General features: G+C 40.2%; 1 protein-coding gene across 6 annotated transcripts in view; it reads left to right on the forward strand.

The window, feature by feature from the left end:
• The window catches only part of immt (inner membrane protein, mitochondrial (mitofilin)), a 51,893-nt gene extending 34,889 nt beyond the window's left edge, over positions 1 to 17,004 (forward strand). For 5 of the 6 annotated variants that reach the window (XM_048596773.1, XM_048596764.1, XM_048596797.1 and 2 more), the window contains 6 exons: positions 2,160 to 2,289; positions 6,993 to 7,007; positions 8,837 to 9,060; positions 13,046 to 13,177; positions 13,417 to 13,546; positions 16,140 to 17,004. In XM_048596773.1, coding sequence (XP_048452730.1) covers positions 2,160 to 2,289; positions 6,993 to 7,007; positions 8,837 to 9,060; positions 13,046 to 13,177; positions 13,417 to 13,546; positions 16,140 to 16,747 — 1,239 coding nt within the window. In that variant the 3' untranslated portion in view covers positions 16,748 to 17,004. The remainder of the gene's footprint in view (positions 1 to 2,159; positions 2,290 to 6,992; positions 7,008 to 8,836; positions 9,061 to 13,045; positions 13,178 to 13,416; positions 13,547 to 16,139) is intronic. The other variant, XM_048596781.1, reaches the window with a different exon arrangement.
• The last annotated feature ends 253 nt before the right edge of the window (positions 17,005 to 17,257 follow it).

Below are 17,257 nucleotides of genomic sequence, written 5' to 3' on the forward strand. Positions count from 1 at the left end.
CAGCAGGTTCTGAGGAAAGGTCACTGGATCCGTAATGTTAACACTGACTTCTCTTCACAAATGCTGCCAGATCTGTGCGGCTTTTCCAGCAATTCCTGTGTTTGTTTCTAGTACCCTTCCTGACTCCAGTGTTTCCTAAAAGATCACCGTCAATGCCCCACAATCTCCTCAACAGCCTCCTTCAGAACTCTGGGGTGTTGTCCATGTGGCCTGGGTGATTTATCCACCTTCGGACTCTTCAGCCTCCCCAGCACCTTTTCCATAGTGATGGCCACCATACTCGCCTCTGCCTCCTGACTCTCTTGGAGTTCTGGTGTGCTACTGGTGTCTTCCATCGTGAAGATTGATGCAAAGTACTGATTCAGTTCCTCTGCCATATCTTTGTCCACCATTAGTACTTTTCCAGCCCCATATTCCAGCAGTCCAATGTCCACTCTTTCCTCTTTCTTAGCTCTTATCTATTTTTTAAAAAAAAACTCTTGTAATTTTCTTTTATATAACAAGCTAGCTTACCGTCATATTTTATCTTCCGTCCACCTCCACCCCCCAACCCAACTGCTTCTGTGGTTATCCTCTACTGGTTTTTAAAAGCTCATTCCTCTGGCTTCATTATTAATCTTTACCACATTGTCAGCTTTCTCTTTTGCTTTTATGCTGTACCTGACTTGGCTTGTCAGCTGTGGTCACCTCAACCTCCCCTTGGTATGTTTCTTCTTCCTTAGGATGAAATTCTGCTGTGCCTCCTGAATTACCCCCAGAAACTCCTGCCATTGCCACTCCACTGTCTTCCCTACTAGGCTCCCTTCCAGTTAATTCTGGCCTTTGCCTCCCCGGTGACTTTGTAGTTACCTTTACTCAATTGTAACACCGTTACATCTGATTTCAAGCTTCTCCTCAAACTGCAGGGTGAATTCTATCATAAATGGTCACTGCCTCCTTGGGGTTCCTTCACCTTAAGCTATCTAATCAAGTCTGCTTCATAACACATCATGAAATCCGGAATTGCCTGTTCTGTGGTGGGCTGTATCACAAACAGCACCAACAAAATATCTTAAAGAAGTTCCACAAATTCCTTTTCTCGAGATCAGTTACCATAGAATCATAAGAGGCCATACAGCATGGAAACAGACCCTTCGGCCCAACCAGTCTATGCCAACCATAATCCCGAACTAATCTAGTCCCACCTGCATGCGCTTGGCCCATATCCCTCTGAAGATTTCTTATTCATGTACTATCTAAAAGTCTTTTAAACATTGTCACTGTGCCTGCATCAATCACTTTCTGTGGAAATTCATTCCACACATAAACCACTCTGTGTTTTAAAAATAAAATTGCCCCCATGTCTTTTTTTTTTTAATTTTTCTCCTCTCACTTTAAAAATATGTCCCTAGACTTGAAATCCCCACACCCTAGGGAAAATATACCTGCCATTCTCCCATTTGGATTTTACAATCAAGATTTCAGCTTATTCCCACAATGGTGAAGTGTTCAAATATTTTAACAAAACTATTTTGCATATCAGCATTAGTTATTACTGCAACAATTAACATTCAATAGAAAGTTATTAAAGTTTTAATACTTTATTTTCTTTAATTGTGTTTTACAGTCCTTACTGAATTTAACTCTGATTATCCTTACTTCAATACATTTACGAAAAGAAATCCAGTCTCTTTCCAGGCTTGCATTGTTCAAATGCCTATTTGGTACTTCCATAAATAAAAATCAGTCTGATGGAAAAGCTAACTCATTAGCCAACTAATTAGTAGTCTGAACATTAATGCCTGTATTCTCCAGTACCCCTGTCCTTCAGATGTTTAAGAAAACATTTGTTTGTGGGATGTGGGCTTTCTTGACTCAGCCAGCATGTATATTTATCCCTAATTTGCCCTTGAGAAAGTAATGGCGAGCACCTTTTTGAGCTGCAGTCCATCTAGTGTTGGAACACCCTGCTTGAAACAGTGTTCTAGATTTTTACCCAGCCACAGAAAAAAAGAGAGCTTCAAGTTTGGATGCAGTGGCTTGCAGATGGCAGTGCTCCCACGCATCTCTGCCTTTTTCCTTGCAGGTGATAGTTGTCGTGGGTTTGGAACGTGCTGGCAAAACAGCCTAATTTGAGTAATTCTGATGTCTTTCTGCTGAAATACCTACTTTTTGTTTAGGTACAGGCAGCTCAATCGGAAGCCAAAATAGTTGTTCAATACAGTGAACTGGTAGCTATGGCCAGGGATAAATTCAGGAAGGAACTAGAGAGTATCACTCCAGATGTAAAGTCTGGGTGGAAAAACCTCAGTAAGTACAGTATTTATTTCTTGTTATCATTTTTTGTCATTTGTTTAATTTTACAGTCAAGTGCATATTAATAAAAGACAATTATACTTTGTTTTGACTTCTTATTCCTCTGTAATTGAGCAGTGTTGCAGTCTTATTTGCTTTTATGAAAGTATTTTCATGGAAAGGAGTTTTAAAAAAAATTTTAAAAATTCCAGCACAAATCTAAAATTGTGACAGTTGAGAATTGTTGTATTTATAGTAAGAGAACCTTATGTCCTCTTTCTTTTGATTTTATTTTCTCAAACATTCTAAGAGCTAATGTGTTCATTTCAGTTTTAATGCTTAGACCTGAACGTCTATTTAAGAAATGATCTGAGAGAGGGTCATGATTGAGACTTCTTAAAAAGTCTCATTGAATATGTAACCAGGTTAATTAAGTTGGACTGACCTTAAGTACGTGAATATAAACATAATAAGTCTCCAGCAAGACCTGAAATTAAAAGGTCCAACCTTGAACCTTGGCTCTCATGCGGGTCTGAAAGTCCAAGTAACTTGGTCCTGCTTTCTATGTTGCTTTCTAGGTTGAGTGAGTCGGCACAAACTTGACAAATGGGGTTTAGTGCGTGAAAGTGTGAGGTCAATGTATTTTGGTAAGAAGAACCAAAAGGCAGATTATTAAATGGAGAGACACTCCAAACAAAAATGCAGCACAGAGGGATTTTTCTGTTCTTCTGCATAAAACACACAATATTTGCATTCAAGTGCAACAAGTAATTAAGACGATAAGTGGAATTTTGGCCTATTATGCTAGAAAGTTGGAGTTTAAGAATAGAGAAGTCATGTTACAACTGTACAGGTTGTTGATTAGACTACTCTTTGAGTACTGGGTGCAGTTTTTCCCTGTATTTTAAAAAAACAGATATACTGCTATTGAATACTGTTCAAAAGAGATTCGCTAGACTGATCTCTGGGATGAAGGTATTGACTTACCAAGAACAGTTTTTTCAGTACAATTTTGAAGAATAAAAACTGATCTTATTGAAATACAAGATTGTGACGGGGCTTAACTAAGCAGATGTTAGGAAGATGTTTCCAATAGTGAGGGAATCTCAAACTAAGAGACAGTTGCAGAATTAGGGGACACTCATTTAAAACTGAAATGTGAAGGAATTTCTTCACCCAGGAGGTTGGTGAATGTCTGGAATTCACTACACCTTAGAGATATGGAGGCCAGATCACTGACAGATTTAAAGAGGAAGTCGAGTGATTTTTAAAAAAAAAAAATTGTTGGCGTGTAGATGATTATGCTGAGTTGGCACAAACAAAGCAGTTGAGTCCTGGGGCAAGATCACCTCTGATCTTGTTGAATAGCAGGGCAGACTTGAGGTGCTGAATGGCCTACTTCTGATGCTATTTCTTATGCTCTTATGTATTGTCACTTAGTGTGTGTGAAAACATGGCTTATAGGAAGTGGATGGTCAGTTGTCAAAAATACAAATTGTAAGATGTATTGAATTGATTTCAGATGCTGTCATTTCATGATCATGTGTGAAAAGACAAAATTTGCTGCAAGGATTATTTTGGGCTGGAATTTGCACCATACCTGTAATGTCAGTTGAAAGCAGATTTACTTTGCATATTGTAAATATAAGCTGAAGTTGGAATCTTGCACCAGAAATGTTGCAAGGTTCTCTGGAAAAGTTTTACCTTATTTTGGATTTGGTTTGGACCCACGACACCTGATTTGTAGATAACTATTTAATGTCCGTGGAAAGCTAAAATACCTTTGTATTTAAGCCAATTTTGTAGAGTTAGTTCATTGTTAAGGATCCTCAATGAATTTTAATTACAAAGTGTATTTCAGAACTTAATTCTTCAAAAGTAGAAACTCCTAAATCCACTGTGATGTTTATATTAAATGTGGGTTCTATCTGTGCTTTCTGTTTTTAATGTTAGTGCAAGCATAGCAACAGGCAACGTGATTTCTTTTAAACTTGACTGCTTCAAGATATTTCACAATTTAGGAACTTTTTAACAGAAGGCAGTACAGCCTCATGCCAGTGATCGTGGGTGGTCTCTTTACTTGCCTTCTGCTTTATATCCCTTGATGACCCAATCTAATAAATATCTATCACTCTTAGTCGTCATAACTTTTATTGATCCAGAATTCATAGCCTTTAAGAGCAACATGAATTCATGATTTGAAGTAACATATTTGCTTGAAAGGCCATAACCCAGTTACAGTCCTAAATGGCCTAGCTCCACATTTAATTATCAGACCCACTTGGCCTGGAATCGCCCCTCTGCACCTACCTGATCCAAATCGTAATTACGTTAAAGATTTTTTAGATCGAGATGTGATACAATAAAATGCAAAAATGGAAATACAAGCCAAGTTTATGCATCTAGTTATCATCCTGTTAATAGCACCATCAACCACCAAGCCGAGGCAACGGTCTAAAGGAATTATCACCGGACTGTTAATCCAGAGACCCTGATAATGTTTTGGAGACCTGGGTTCAAATCCTGCCATGGTAGATGGTGGAATTTCAATTCAATAAATGTCTGGAATTAAGAGTTTAATGTTAATTGTTGGAAAAACCCATCTAGTTCACTGAAGTCCTTTTAGGAAAGGAAACTGCCATCCTTACCTGGTCTGGACTACATGTAACCCAGACCCACAGCAAGGTTGACTCTTAACTCCCCTCTGGGATGGGCAATTAATGCTAGCCAAACTAGCGACACCCTAATCCTGTGAATTAATTAAAAAAGAATTTTAAAACACCAAGTCTGTCACCATTTTGTTTTGGAACTATACCCAACTATTGCTAGCTCAAAATCCTAGAACTCTCTCCTTAAGAACGCTGTTAGGGTCCTTACACCTCTAGGACTATGTGAAGTCACAGAATGGAGCACATATGATGTTGGGGGAGGGGGAGGGGGAGGGGTGGGGGAAAATGAGATAGATTGAGGATAGGTTAATGGAAATAAAGCAGAGTAAATGTGTCATCCAGTGGGTACTCCAAGGGCCAGAGCTGTTCACAATCCATATCAATGATTCAGCTGTGGGAGCCAAATATGTTTCCTAGGTTACAGATTATACAAAACTAGGTGGTAATACGAGTTGTGAAATTGATGCAAAGAGGCTCCAAGGGGATTTGTACAGGCTGAGTGGTCAAGCATATGGCATTTGGAATATAATGTGGCTAATTGTGAGGTTGTCCACTTTGGTAGGAGGAATGGAGGTATAGAATTTTTCTTAAATGGTGAGAGATTGGATATCCATAAGGACCCAAGTCCTTGTTTGAGTTACTGAAAGCTAACGTGCAAGTGCAGCAAATGATTAAGTTATCAAATGGTATGTTGCCCTTATCTGTCCAAGGGTTTTGAAGTACAGAAGTAAAACTGCCCTGCTTCAGTTGTATAGACCCTTGGTGAGACTGTACTTAATATTGTGGGCAATTTGACCCCCTAACCAAAGGAAAGATACTCTTGCCGTAGAGGGAGTGGAATGAAGAGCTGACTGATTCCTGGCTTTGGAAAGCAGGACAGATTGAGGTGACTAGGTGATTGAGGTAGCTGTGTTCTCGAGTTTAAAAGATTGAGTGGTGATCTAACTGAAACTTTAAAAATTCCTAAAGGGTAAGGCAGAGTTGATGCAGAAAGATGCTTCCCCTGGTAGGGGAAGCGGTTGCAGAACAAGGGTGAGTCCTCATTTAAGAGTGAGATGAGAAGATTTTGAGCTCTGAAATAAATGGTCTCAATGTGGATTTTACTAGTTTCAAAATTTCCCCACCCCCGGCCTCATCCCATGACCAACCCTCCCGCTCATCCCCACCTCCTTGACCTGTCTGTCTTCTCTTTCTCGTGTCCACTCTTCCCACCTCACTGACCAATGCCCACCACTGCCTACCTGCACTCCCCTATCACCATCCCACCTACCTTGCCCAGCCCCACCCCTCCTCTGTCTATTTATTTCAGACCTCCCTTCCCCCTCCCCCATTTCTGAAGAAGGGTCCCGACCCAAAATGTCAGGGTTCCTGCTCCACCGATGCTGCCCGGCCTGCTGTGTTCCTCCAGCCCCACACTGTGTGTTATTTTAAAGCATAATTTTCATATTTACATAGCTTTGTGGTCACGTTACTGGACTAGTTGCCCTGTGGCTTATAGTCTGGAGAGCATAGATTTGGATTCGACTGGCTATTTGAAGAATTGAATTCAATTTAAAAGAAGAAAAATAAAAATGGGTATCAGTTTAAGTGACAAGGCAAAATCCAACTAGTTATTTAGCGTCCTTTTTGAGAGGAAACTTGATGCCACCTACTCAAAGGCAATTCAGGATAGAGATGCACATATCACATGAACAAATAGAAAAAAGAAAGTTACATTCACACTCTGATAATTATTAATTTAGTATGCATACTCTTGATGTTTGTGCAACTTTGCTGGAGAATTCTTGCCACTCTTTGCAGGTGTATATGATGAAAATTAGCTGTAAATGAATATTCATTTATGCCTGGCTTATAGGATGTAGTACTTTACTTGGTCTGAGTTGATGTCCCACTTTATTTTATGTATCTTTCTAACTAATTTTGAAGCTATAAATATTCATTTTAAAAAAAATTAAAAGGCTTCCTTATTAAAACGAATGTTTAGTGTGTGTTCTCATTTACACTTAGTTGTCAACTTGTATTAATTCTATCCACTCTTTTTTATTACAGCAGTGTCTGATCTAGGTGAGTCTGGTGGGTTTATTCGAGCTTGCTCCATTTGTATAATTTGCAAAGAGAGTGCAGCTAATTACGAAACAATGGTATGCTGGACTACAAGAGCCCAACTTGCAGGCCAGGAAAATAGTAACTGGTTATTATGTGAAATATGAGCTTTTGATGCTGCCACTCACAGCAAAATTTGGAAACAAGATATTATCATTGAAAGTCTCACAGAGACTCAAATAGAGTAGCGGCTTTTTTTATATTGGAATCTGGTAATAGTACTTAAACATGGTCTTATTTTCTGGATTGGTGCTCTTGAATTCAGAGTTCAAGTGACAAGCATTGCTTCAGGATGCTTTATACTTCCATTCTATGCTTCATAGTGAAGTTACTTCCCTTAGCATTCCATTGTACTTGGGAAAAGAGAAGTATAGTTTGAGAAACACAGAAAATAGGAGTCAGCCATCAAGCTTGGTGTGCCATTCAACCCGGTCATGACAATCTCCTATTTCAATGCCATATTCTAGCTCTCTCCCCATACCCACTGACATCTTTAGCTTCTAGAAATCTATGTATTTCTTAAATATATTCAGTGACTTTGCTTCAACAGCTTTCTGTGGTAGAGAATTCCACAGATTCACCATCATCTAAGTATCGAAATTGCTCCTTATCTCAGTCTGAAATGGTTTACCTCCTAACCTCAGACCGTGACCCCTTGTTCTGGATGCCCCAGCCAGAGGGTTATACTGCATCTGCTACATCTTTGCCCACTTATTCAACTTGTCCAAATCACCTTGAAGCCTCTTTAAGTCCTTCTCACCACAATTCTGCCACCTGGTTTTGTGTTGTTTGCAAACTTGGAAACATTGTACCCAATTGTACATATTATGAACAGCTGGGGCCCAAGCACTGGTCCCTGGGGTAATCCACTTGTCTGACAAAAGCATGTGTTAATTCAATGAGCAACCTAAATTTCAGAAGCAAAATACTGCAGATGTTGGAAATCTGAAATAAAGCAGAAAATCCTGGGAATACTCAAAAGGTCTGGCAGCATTTGTGGGGGGGAACAGAGTTAATATTTCAGGTCAATAATGGTACTTCATCAGAACTCTGACCTGAAATAGTAACTCCAATTGACCTGAAACAGTAACTCAATTTCTCTCCACGGATGTTACCTAACTGCTGAGTATTTATAACATTTTCTATTTTTACACCAAAATTTACAAATTTTTGAATCATGACTATTGCATTTATTGTCCTTATGCAAAGGAAAGTAACATGCTGATGCCCAGAATGGTTCTGATCCCTCCTTCTGATGTTTTAATTGGTGCCTGCAGTCTTTTCTCTACATATTACATTTACTTAATAATCAGGTTTACAGCAGAATTTGAATTTACATCATAATGTTCTTTAGCCACGTGACCTTTTAACAATCACAATAAATGATAGGACAATGCCACTTTCTTCCTGAGTGGTGAATATTGCATACCCTAATTTCTGTTTAGAGTACTCCTAATGAGATTTTGAATGCTATCACCCTAGCAAATATTTACTTTGTGAAACTATTTTTTAACCTTCCTCAACATTACTGTGCAAAAAATGCATTCCCCAAGTATGGGTTTTAAATGTGAGCTTCTAATCTGAGCTGTATGCAAATTCATACAAACTATGTCTGTGAAGTAATTGGCATGCAGTTATATAATTGATGTTTTAATTAAATGAAATATTTTGTCTGTATTTAACTTTGTCATGCTAATATTTTAATGCCAAATGAATGGTGTTACCTCATCTACTGCCACAGAATGTACTTGCTCCATTCTCTCTTTTTTTAATGTTATTTCCAACTGTAGCTGGCCAGCTGAGCACTGATGACCTCAACTCATTGATTGCCCATGCCCATCGTCGTATTGACCAGTTGAACAGACAGTTGGCGGAACAGCATGTGCGGGAACAGCAGCATATTGAAAAGGCTCTTGAGCAGCAGAAACTAGAAAACAAGAAATCTTTGGACACAGCAGTCACAAAAGCCTTGGAGCATTATCAAGCGGAAATACTTCTTGAAAGGGACAATAAGGTAAAGCACAGGTTTTATTAACCAATATCTTGCAGACATAAAGTTTGGTTATTTAGATTTCAAGGTTCACTGCTAGGTATTTTAATGGTCAAGTTCTTTATGGTTTATAAATCATTGAATTGCTGTCATGTTACACCAGTGGGTATCTCTTGCCAGTGCATCATGTTCTGTGCACGGGAATTCCAGAACACTTTGTGAGTTATGTTTAACTGTGTTCAAGAAGAGCTGCCAGTTTCTCAAGCTGTGCACTGAGCAGAGGGTGAAGTCATTTCAGGACTCAATTACAAGGACCGGTTTGGAAAAAAGGTAGTTTCCTTTGAACAGAGAACAAGATTTCAAGATGAGAGGTTTTCATACGGTAGATAAAGAAAAACTATAAATAGATCAATAACTAAGAATCATGACGTGAAATCATTGGCAAGAAATCAAGATGAGAAATGAGGAATGGTCCTCCAAGGTGGTAGTGAGCTGCCTTCTTGAATCGGTCCATTTGATGTCAGTGCACTCACTGTTGGGGAGAGAGGTGCAGGATTTTGATCCAGCAACATTGAAGAAAAAATGATATATTCCCATGTCAGTGAGTGGCTTGGAGGAGATTTTTCAGGTGGTGATGTTCTCATGTATCTACTGCCCTTTTCTTTCTAGAGAATCGCGGTTGTGGGTCTGGAAGCCACTGTCTAAAAGACCTTTAGTGAATTTTTGCAGTGCATCTTGTAGATGGTACATGCTGCTGCTCATTGTGGTGAGAGACTGAATATTTGTGAATGGGTGCCAATCAAAAGGGCTGCTTTGCCCTAGATGATGTCAAGTTTCTTGAATGTTGTTGGAGCTACACTCATCCAGGCAAGTGGGGAGTATTCCATCACACTCCTGACTTGTGCAGGGCAAATGACTGAGGTGTCAGTGGGGGCGCATTTTGGGGCCAGTATTCATTATTCTATTAGTTTTAAAGTAGTTATGGAAAAGGATAGACCTGATCTAAAAGTTAAAGTTCTAAATTGGAGTAGGTCAATTTTGACAGTATTAGGCAAGAACTTTCAAAAGTTGGTTGGGAGAAGCTTTTCTTAGGTAAAGGGGCAGTTGGAAAGTGGGAAGCCTTCAAAAATGAGATAATGAGAGTCCAGAGGCAGTATATTCCTATTAGTGTGGAGGGCCGGCCTGGTGGGTGCAGGGAATGCTGGATGACTAGGAAAATTGAAGCACTAGTCAAGAAAAAGGAGAAGGCATATGGCAAGTGTACACAGCTGGGATTGAGTGAATCCCTTGAGGAGTATAAGGGCAGTAGGAGTACACTCTAGGGGAAATCAGGAGGGCACAAAGTGGACATGAGATAGCTTTAACAAATGGGGTTAAGGAGAATCCAAAGAGATTCTACAAATACATTAAGGGCAAAAGAGTAACTAGGGAGAGAATAGGGCCCTTTAAAGATCAACAAGGCCATCTATATGTGGAACCACAGTATTTTATATCCGTATTTACTGTGGAGAAAGATAAGGAAGCTAGAGAACTTGGAGAAATAAACAATGATTTCGTAAAGTGTCCGTATTACAGAGGAGGAGCTGTTGGATGTCTTAAAAGGCATTAAGTTGGATAAATCCCTGGGACCTGATCACTTATTTCCCAGAACTTTATAGGAAGCTTGGGAAGCTAGGGAAATGATTGCTGGGTCCTTTGCTGAGATATTTCTGTCATCGTTAGCCCTGGGTGATGTATTGAAAGCTTGGAGGATGGCTAATGTGATTCCACTGACATCAACGTCAGACTCCTGCTTGTTGAACACAGCTTCACCTTCAACACCATTATCCCCTCCAGACTGTTCCTTGAAGTGACAATAACCGATGACCTGTCGTAGACTTCCCAAGTAAATGCAACAGTCAAGAAGGCACAACAATCCCTCCTGTTCCTCAGGCGGCTCAGGAAATTTGGCATGTCCTTAAGGTCCCTCACAAACTACAGATGCGCCATTGAAAGCATACTGTCGGGGTGCATAAAGGCCTGGTATGGCGACTGCTCCAGTAAACTATAGAAGGTTGTTTTTCTCAGCCCAGACCATCACAGAAGCCAACCTTCCATCCAAGGACGCCATTTACACAGCTTGCTGCCGCGGAAAGGCTGCCAACGTCATCAAAGACCATCGCACCCTGGTAATGACCTCCTCCAATGTCTTCTGTCAGGCACTTGCCGTGCCTTATTTCCCAGGAGAAGGTCAAGTTTTGCTCCTTCTCTAGTAGGGTCATCCACATACTGACATACTTGACAGACGCCTGAACGCATGCATGAGCATGTTCAGGAACAGCTGCTTTCTGGCCATTATCAGACGGCCGGATAGAGTCCATCCTCAAATAATGTAACCTGTATGCCTCTAAGTCTTTTTGATCTGTACATCCTTTGCTTGCTGTGATCTGCCTGTAACACTCATAACCAAAGCTTTTCACTGCATTTCGGTACACGTGACAATAAAATCAATCAATCAATCAATCAATTAATCAATCATTATTTAAGAAAGGTGGTAAGGAAAGCCAGGGAACTGTAGACCTGACATCAGTCATAGAGAAGTTGTTGGAGGGGATTCTGAGGGACAGGATTTACATGAATTTGGAAAAGCAAGGACTTATTAGGAATAATCAACATAGCTTTGTGCATGGGTAATCATGTCCCTCTAACTTGAGTTTTTTTGAAGAAGTGACAAAGAAGCTTGATAAAGACAAAGCAATGGATGTTGTCTATGTGGACTTCAGCAAGACGTTTTTGTCAAGGTTCCGCATGGTAAACTGGCTAGCAAGGTTAGATCACATGGAATTCAGGGAGAGCTAGTCATTTGGATGTAAAATTGTTTTGAAGGTAGGAGACAGGGGGTGGTGGAGGGTTGTTTCTCAGACTTGAGAAGTGGTGACCAGTGGTGTGCTGCAAGGATTAGTGCTGGGTCCATTGCTTTTTGTCTTCTATATAAATGATTTGGATGTGAATGTAGTAGAAATGGTTAGTAAGTTTGCAGATGACACCAAAATTGGTGGTGTACTAGATAGCGAAGAAGGTCATCTCAGAGTACAATAGGACCTTGATCTGATGGGCCAATGGGCTGAGCAGTGGCAGATGGAGTTTAATTTAGATAAATGTGAGGTGCTGCATTTTGGAAAGGCAAATCACGGCAGGACTTGTACACTTAATTGTCGGGTTGTGGGGAGTGTTGTCAAACAAAGAGACCTTGGGGTGCAGATTCATAGTTTCTTGAAAGTGGAGTCACAGGTAGACAGGATAGTTAAGAAGGCATTTGGTATGCTTGCCTTTATTGGTCTGTGCATTGAGTATAGGAGTTGGGATGTCATGTTGCAGCTGTACAGGACGTTGGTTAGGCCAATTTTGGAGTACTGCTTTCAATTCTAGTCTCCCTACTATAGGAAAGATGCTGTTAAACTTGAAAGGGTGCAGAGAAGATTTATGAGGATGTTGCCTGGGCTGGAGGGTTTGAGCTACACTGAAAGGCTAAATAGGCTGGGGCTATTTTTCATGGAGTGTTGGAGGCTGAGGGATGATCTTACAAATGTTTATAAAATCCTGAGTGATAGGGTGAATAACCAAGGTCTTTTTCCAGGGTAGGGGAGCCCAAAACTAGAGGGCCTAGGTTTAGGGCGCGAGGGAAAGATATAAAAGGGACCTAAGGGGCAGCTTCTTCTGCAGAGTGAGGTGTGTGTGTGGAATGAGCTGCTAGAGAAAGTGATGGAGGCTGGTACAATTATAATATTTAAAAGACATCTGGATGGGTATGCATAGTAAGTGCTTGCAGGGATATGGGCTAAATGCTAGCAAAGCGACTAGATTATTTTAGGATATTCGGTCAGCATGGGTGAGTTGGACTGAAGGGTCTGTTTCCATGCTGTACAACTCGATGATTCTAAGTCAAATTGGTTGTGTTACAACGGCAGTGATAGGAGGCAAGAAATGACAAAGTAAAATCAATTGAGTACATTCATCTTTTCAAATTCAGGCAGAGGAAGTACGTGAAGTGATGGAGGCGGAGATGCGAACTCAACTACGCAGGCAAGCTGCTGCTCACACAGATCATCTGAGGGAGGTACTGAAGATTCAGGAACAGGAAGTCAGAGGAAAATATCAGGAGGTAAATGTACCCTGAATGTTAAGCCATTACTGCCAAAATAAAATATGTTGCACTTTTCTCACCGTTCAGTGTGTTTCACAATAAGTTTGGAATGGTCAGTGAATTTTCCATTTCCACTGAAACCAGCAGAGTAACTGAGAGAAATATGGTCTGTTTAGAGCCAAATGGATTGAGTTACACGTAACTTTTAATATTTAAGAAAAGTTTTACCACTTGATTGCATTTTTTTTAATTTGCAGGAATTGCAACAAAAGTTATCTGAATATGAGATCGAATTCAGACGCTTGTCTCAGGAACAACTGGATAATTTTACAACAGACATGAATGCAGCTTATTCTAGGTTGAAGGGTATTGAACAAGCAATGGAGAGTGAGTAACTACTTGTCATAGCCATTATTTTGCCTAAATTTTACAAACAGTTGGTGAGGTACATTCAGAAATACAATGCTTATCAGATTTTTCTGAGAAATTCTGGCTGAAGATTCACCAAATTATTTCTTTCCAGGTAATTTAGTTTTTTAAAACTCACCCTTGCCCAACCCTTATACAGCCATGCATGGACTCTGTCAATGTATTGCCTGAATTGGTCACTGTTATATCATCATTACTGTCACTGGATGGTACATATTGAATTATTATTGAATTATTTTTTCAATATTGATCTGAGACGTAACATAACCAATCATGTAAACACTGCCTACAGCTGCAGCCAGATCATGAGTATTCTGACAAGTGACTTATTTCCCGAGCTCCTCCCCATCGACAAAGCTCAGTTTAGAGGTGGGAAAGAATATGTGCTTAGATTTGTATGACTGCAATGATACCACTTGAGTGGATTCTTAGTTGGATTGATGATGTTGCCATTCTGGGCTTAAAATCCGCTCCTGTATTATAGCACACTGGCTGCAGTATGTCCTTCATACATTGCTTCACCAGCAGTTAACCAAGATTATGCCATCAGCATCTTCCGCCTCCATGACCTTAACTGAGAAAGAGAAAGAGCAGCAATGTTTTGGGAACACTAGGATCTCCATGCCATCCTAGCAGACATTGCAAAATTCCTTCATTGTTCAGTCAACATTTTGGTGTTCCATACTAAACCCCATAAAAGAAGCATCACCATTAAGATGGCAGCAACATCAGTAATGCCACTGGGCTGTTACAAAAGCCCTTCTGGTTCTTCAGTGTCTTTCGGGGAAAAAAACTAGCCATTATTAGCTATCCTTGCCCAGTCTGGCCGATTTGATTCTAGAGTGTCTCTTGTGTGGTTGTCTCATTGCTGTCTGAGATGATCAAGAAAGCAATTCAGTATATCAGTTTGCTATAATAGAAATCTAATAAGAAATCTAACAGCGCAATACCATGAGGACTGCAAGAATACCAGAAATTAGCTGACCGTCACTTTTTCTCGAGGGCATTTGGGGGTGGACTATATATTCTGACTTTACTGATGGTAGCCAAGCTGCTGAGAAATGATTTTTATGAATGCAGATGTCAGAACCAGTGAGACATTACACTGCTGTGGTAGTCTTTGTCGTAAAATAAAAATGGTGGGAACATATTTGTTGGTGTGAATACGTGAATGGACAGGTGACAATTAATATAATCAAGTGTGGTGCCAACCAGTGTGGATCTAAAAGACAAATTGGAATATTTTCTCAGTGGTCTGGAGGAACAGAGATTTAGGTGTCCTTACAGTCATTTAGAAGATCGTGCATGGCTACATAAAATAATGGAAAGGATTAATGCAATGCTGGGCTTTATCTCAAACAGTTGGAATTTAAAGTGAAGAAGCTGTATATTAGTCATATTTAGCCTTTACTCAAACATGTGTACTGCATCCTTCTCATGGTGCCACTATTAAGGCACAACACACTAGCCATGGAGGGATGTAGCACAAATTCAGCAGAATGATACCAGGATCTGAAAGATTCAAATTATGAAGACAGGTCACATAAAGTTGGTCTTACTGGGACAAAGTGAACTTTTCCCTTCTTGACCTGTCTGCAGCCCTTGACATTGTGGACCACAAATCTTCCACCAATGCCTCGCCATCTGTTTTCCAAGTAGGTAGGATCGTTCTCATGGTTCCATTCTTATCTATATGACCATAGCCAGAGGAGACATCCTGTGGCTTTTCCTTATCTGCCTCCTGTTTCTCATTTACCTGCTATCTCTTGATGACATTGTCCAACAGCACAAGTTCTCACGTCTGCTGACAACACCCGTCTGTACCTCACCACCATTTAATTGCTCCAGTGTTTTTAAATAACCAGGCTGCTTATCCATCATCCAGTATTGAATGAGCAATTCTATGAAGATTCACTGTGGAAAGGGGCCATTTGGTCCATCGAGTGTGCAATGACCCTCCGAAGAGCATCCTATCCCCATAATCCCGCATTTGCCTTGGCTAATCTACTTAGCTTGCACATCTCTGGAAACTACAGTCAATTTAGCATGGCCAGTCCACCTAACCTACACATCTTGGCCTGTGGGAGGAAACCAGAGCACCCGCCAGACACAGGAAGAACATGCAAACTCCACACAGACAGTCACCCAAGGCTGGAATCAAACCTGGGCCCCTAACCACTGATCCACCATGTGCCCTAAGATTGAAAATATTATTTTTGGTCTCTGCCCCAAAGTCTGTTCTCTGACTTTTTACGCCAGCTTTCTCTTTGGCAACATTCTGAGATGAAGCCAGTCTGTTTATAACCTAGGTGCCACAGGTGTAAGCTGTGGTGGAATAGCAGTAGGCCATTCAGTCAGTTCTTCCAATTTACTAGCCATTGCAGCAATGCATTTTTCCAATTATAGAAAATATGACAAATCAACCATATCATTATTTATGATATCAGATACACAATTACATTAAATCTTTATGACATAAATATTTATAATTAAAGGTTTTGTGTTCTCTCCAACCACTTCAAATAAATTGTATAATAATTCCTCATTTCAGGTCATGCAATTGCTGAAGAAGAGGCTAGAAAGGCACATCAACTCTGGCTCTCCATAGAAGCTCTGCAGTACACATTAAAAACAGCCTCTGGTGATAGCCTGACAGAACCGCTTCAGAAAGCTCTAGAAGCTGTTACAAATAGTTGTGAAGATGATAAGTTTACACAAGCCTTAGTCAGAGCCCTTCCTCAAGAGTGTCTGTCACGTGGCGTGTACAGCGAAGAGACATTACGTCATCGGTTCTACAAAGTGCGGAAAATGGCACGGCGTGTGGCCATGATAGATGAGACAAGAAATAGCCTCTATCAATATTTCCTCTCCTACCTGCAGTCCTTTCTATTAATGGAGCCCCAAGTAATAAAGCCCCCTGAGGAACTTAACCCTGATGACCTGGATACATTTAGACTGTTATCGTACGCTTCATTCTGCATTGAACATGGTGACCTAGAGCTCGCAGCTAAATTTGTCAATCAACTTCGTGGAGAACCAAGAAGGGTGGCACGGGACTGGCTGACAGAAGCTCGTGTGACCCTCGAAACAAAGCAAGTGGTTGAAATCCTTTCAGCTTATGCCAATGCGGTTGGTTTGGGTACCACTCAAGTAGAATGATTCAACAGAAAGCAGTTGTTATCACAGCAGAAAAATGGAGTCCAACCCTGTAAGCACTATGTTACTGACTTCACTGACTGACTGTTCCAGTATAATTTGAGTAGATGGTACAATGAAGTAAATTGTTGGGAATGTGTTTGTAATTTGGTATAATAGTTTTATGGATTGGACTTTGTAATTGAACCAAATCATTTCAACTGACTGTATGTTGATTTTCCCTTCAGACACATATCAATAAAACCAAATTAAACAAGGAATGGAAAATTTCTATTAATGTTTTTTATAAAAAAGCACATGCAAACGTATGAAATCGTGGAAATTCACCATTTAATAAGATCGCGGTTGATGTTTATTTCAATTTTGACATTTCCATTACCCCTTTAGTTCTGCACTGACACACAAGAGGAAACATTTGCCTTGTCAAGACCTTTCAGGCTATTAGTCACCTCAATCAAGTCATCCCTTACTCTTCTAAACCCCAATGAAAACCAGTCTGGCTCATCCAACTTA

This window comes from Rhincodon typus, chromosome 1, assembly GCF_021869965.1.
Source record: "Rhincodon typus isolate 14 chromosome 1, sRhiTyp1.1, whole genome shotgun sequence".
Taxonomy (NCBI): Eukaryota; Metazoa; Chordata; class Chondrichthyes; order Orectolobiformes; family Rhincodontidae; genus Rhincodon; species Rhincodon typus.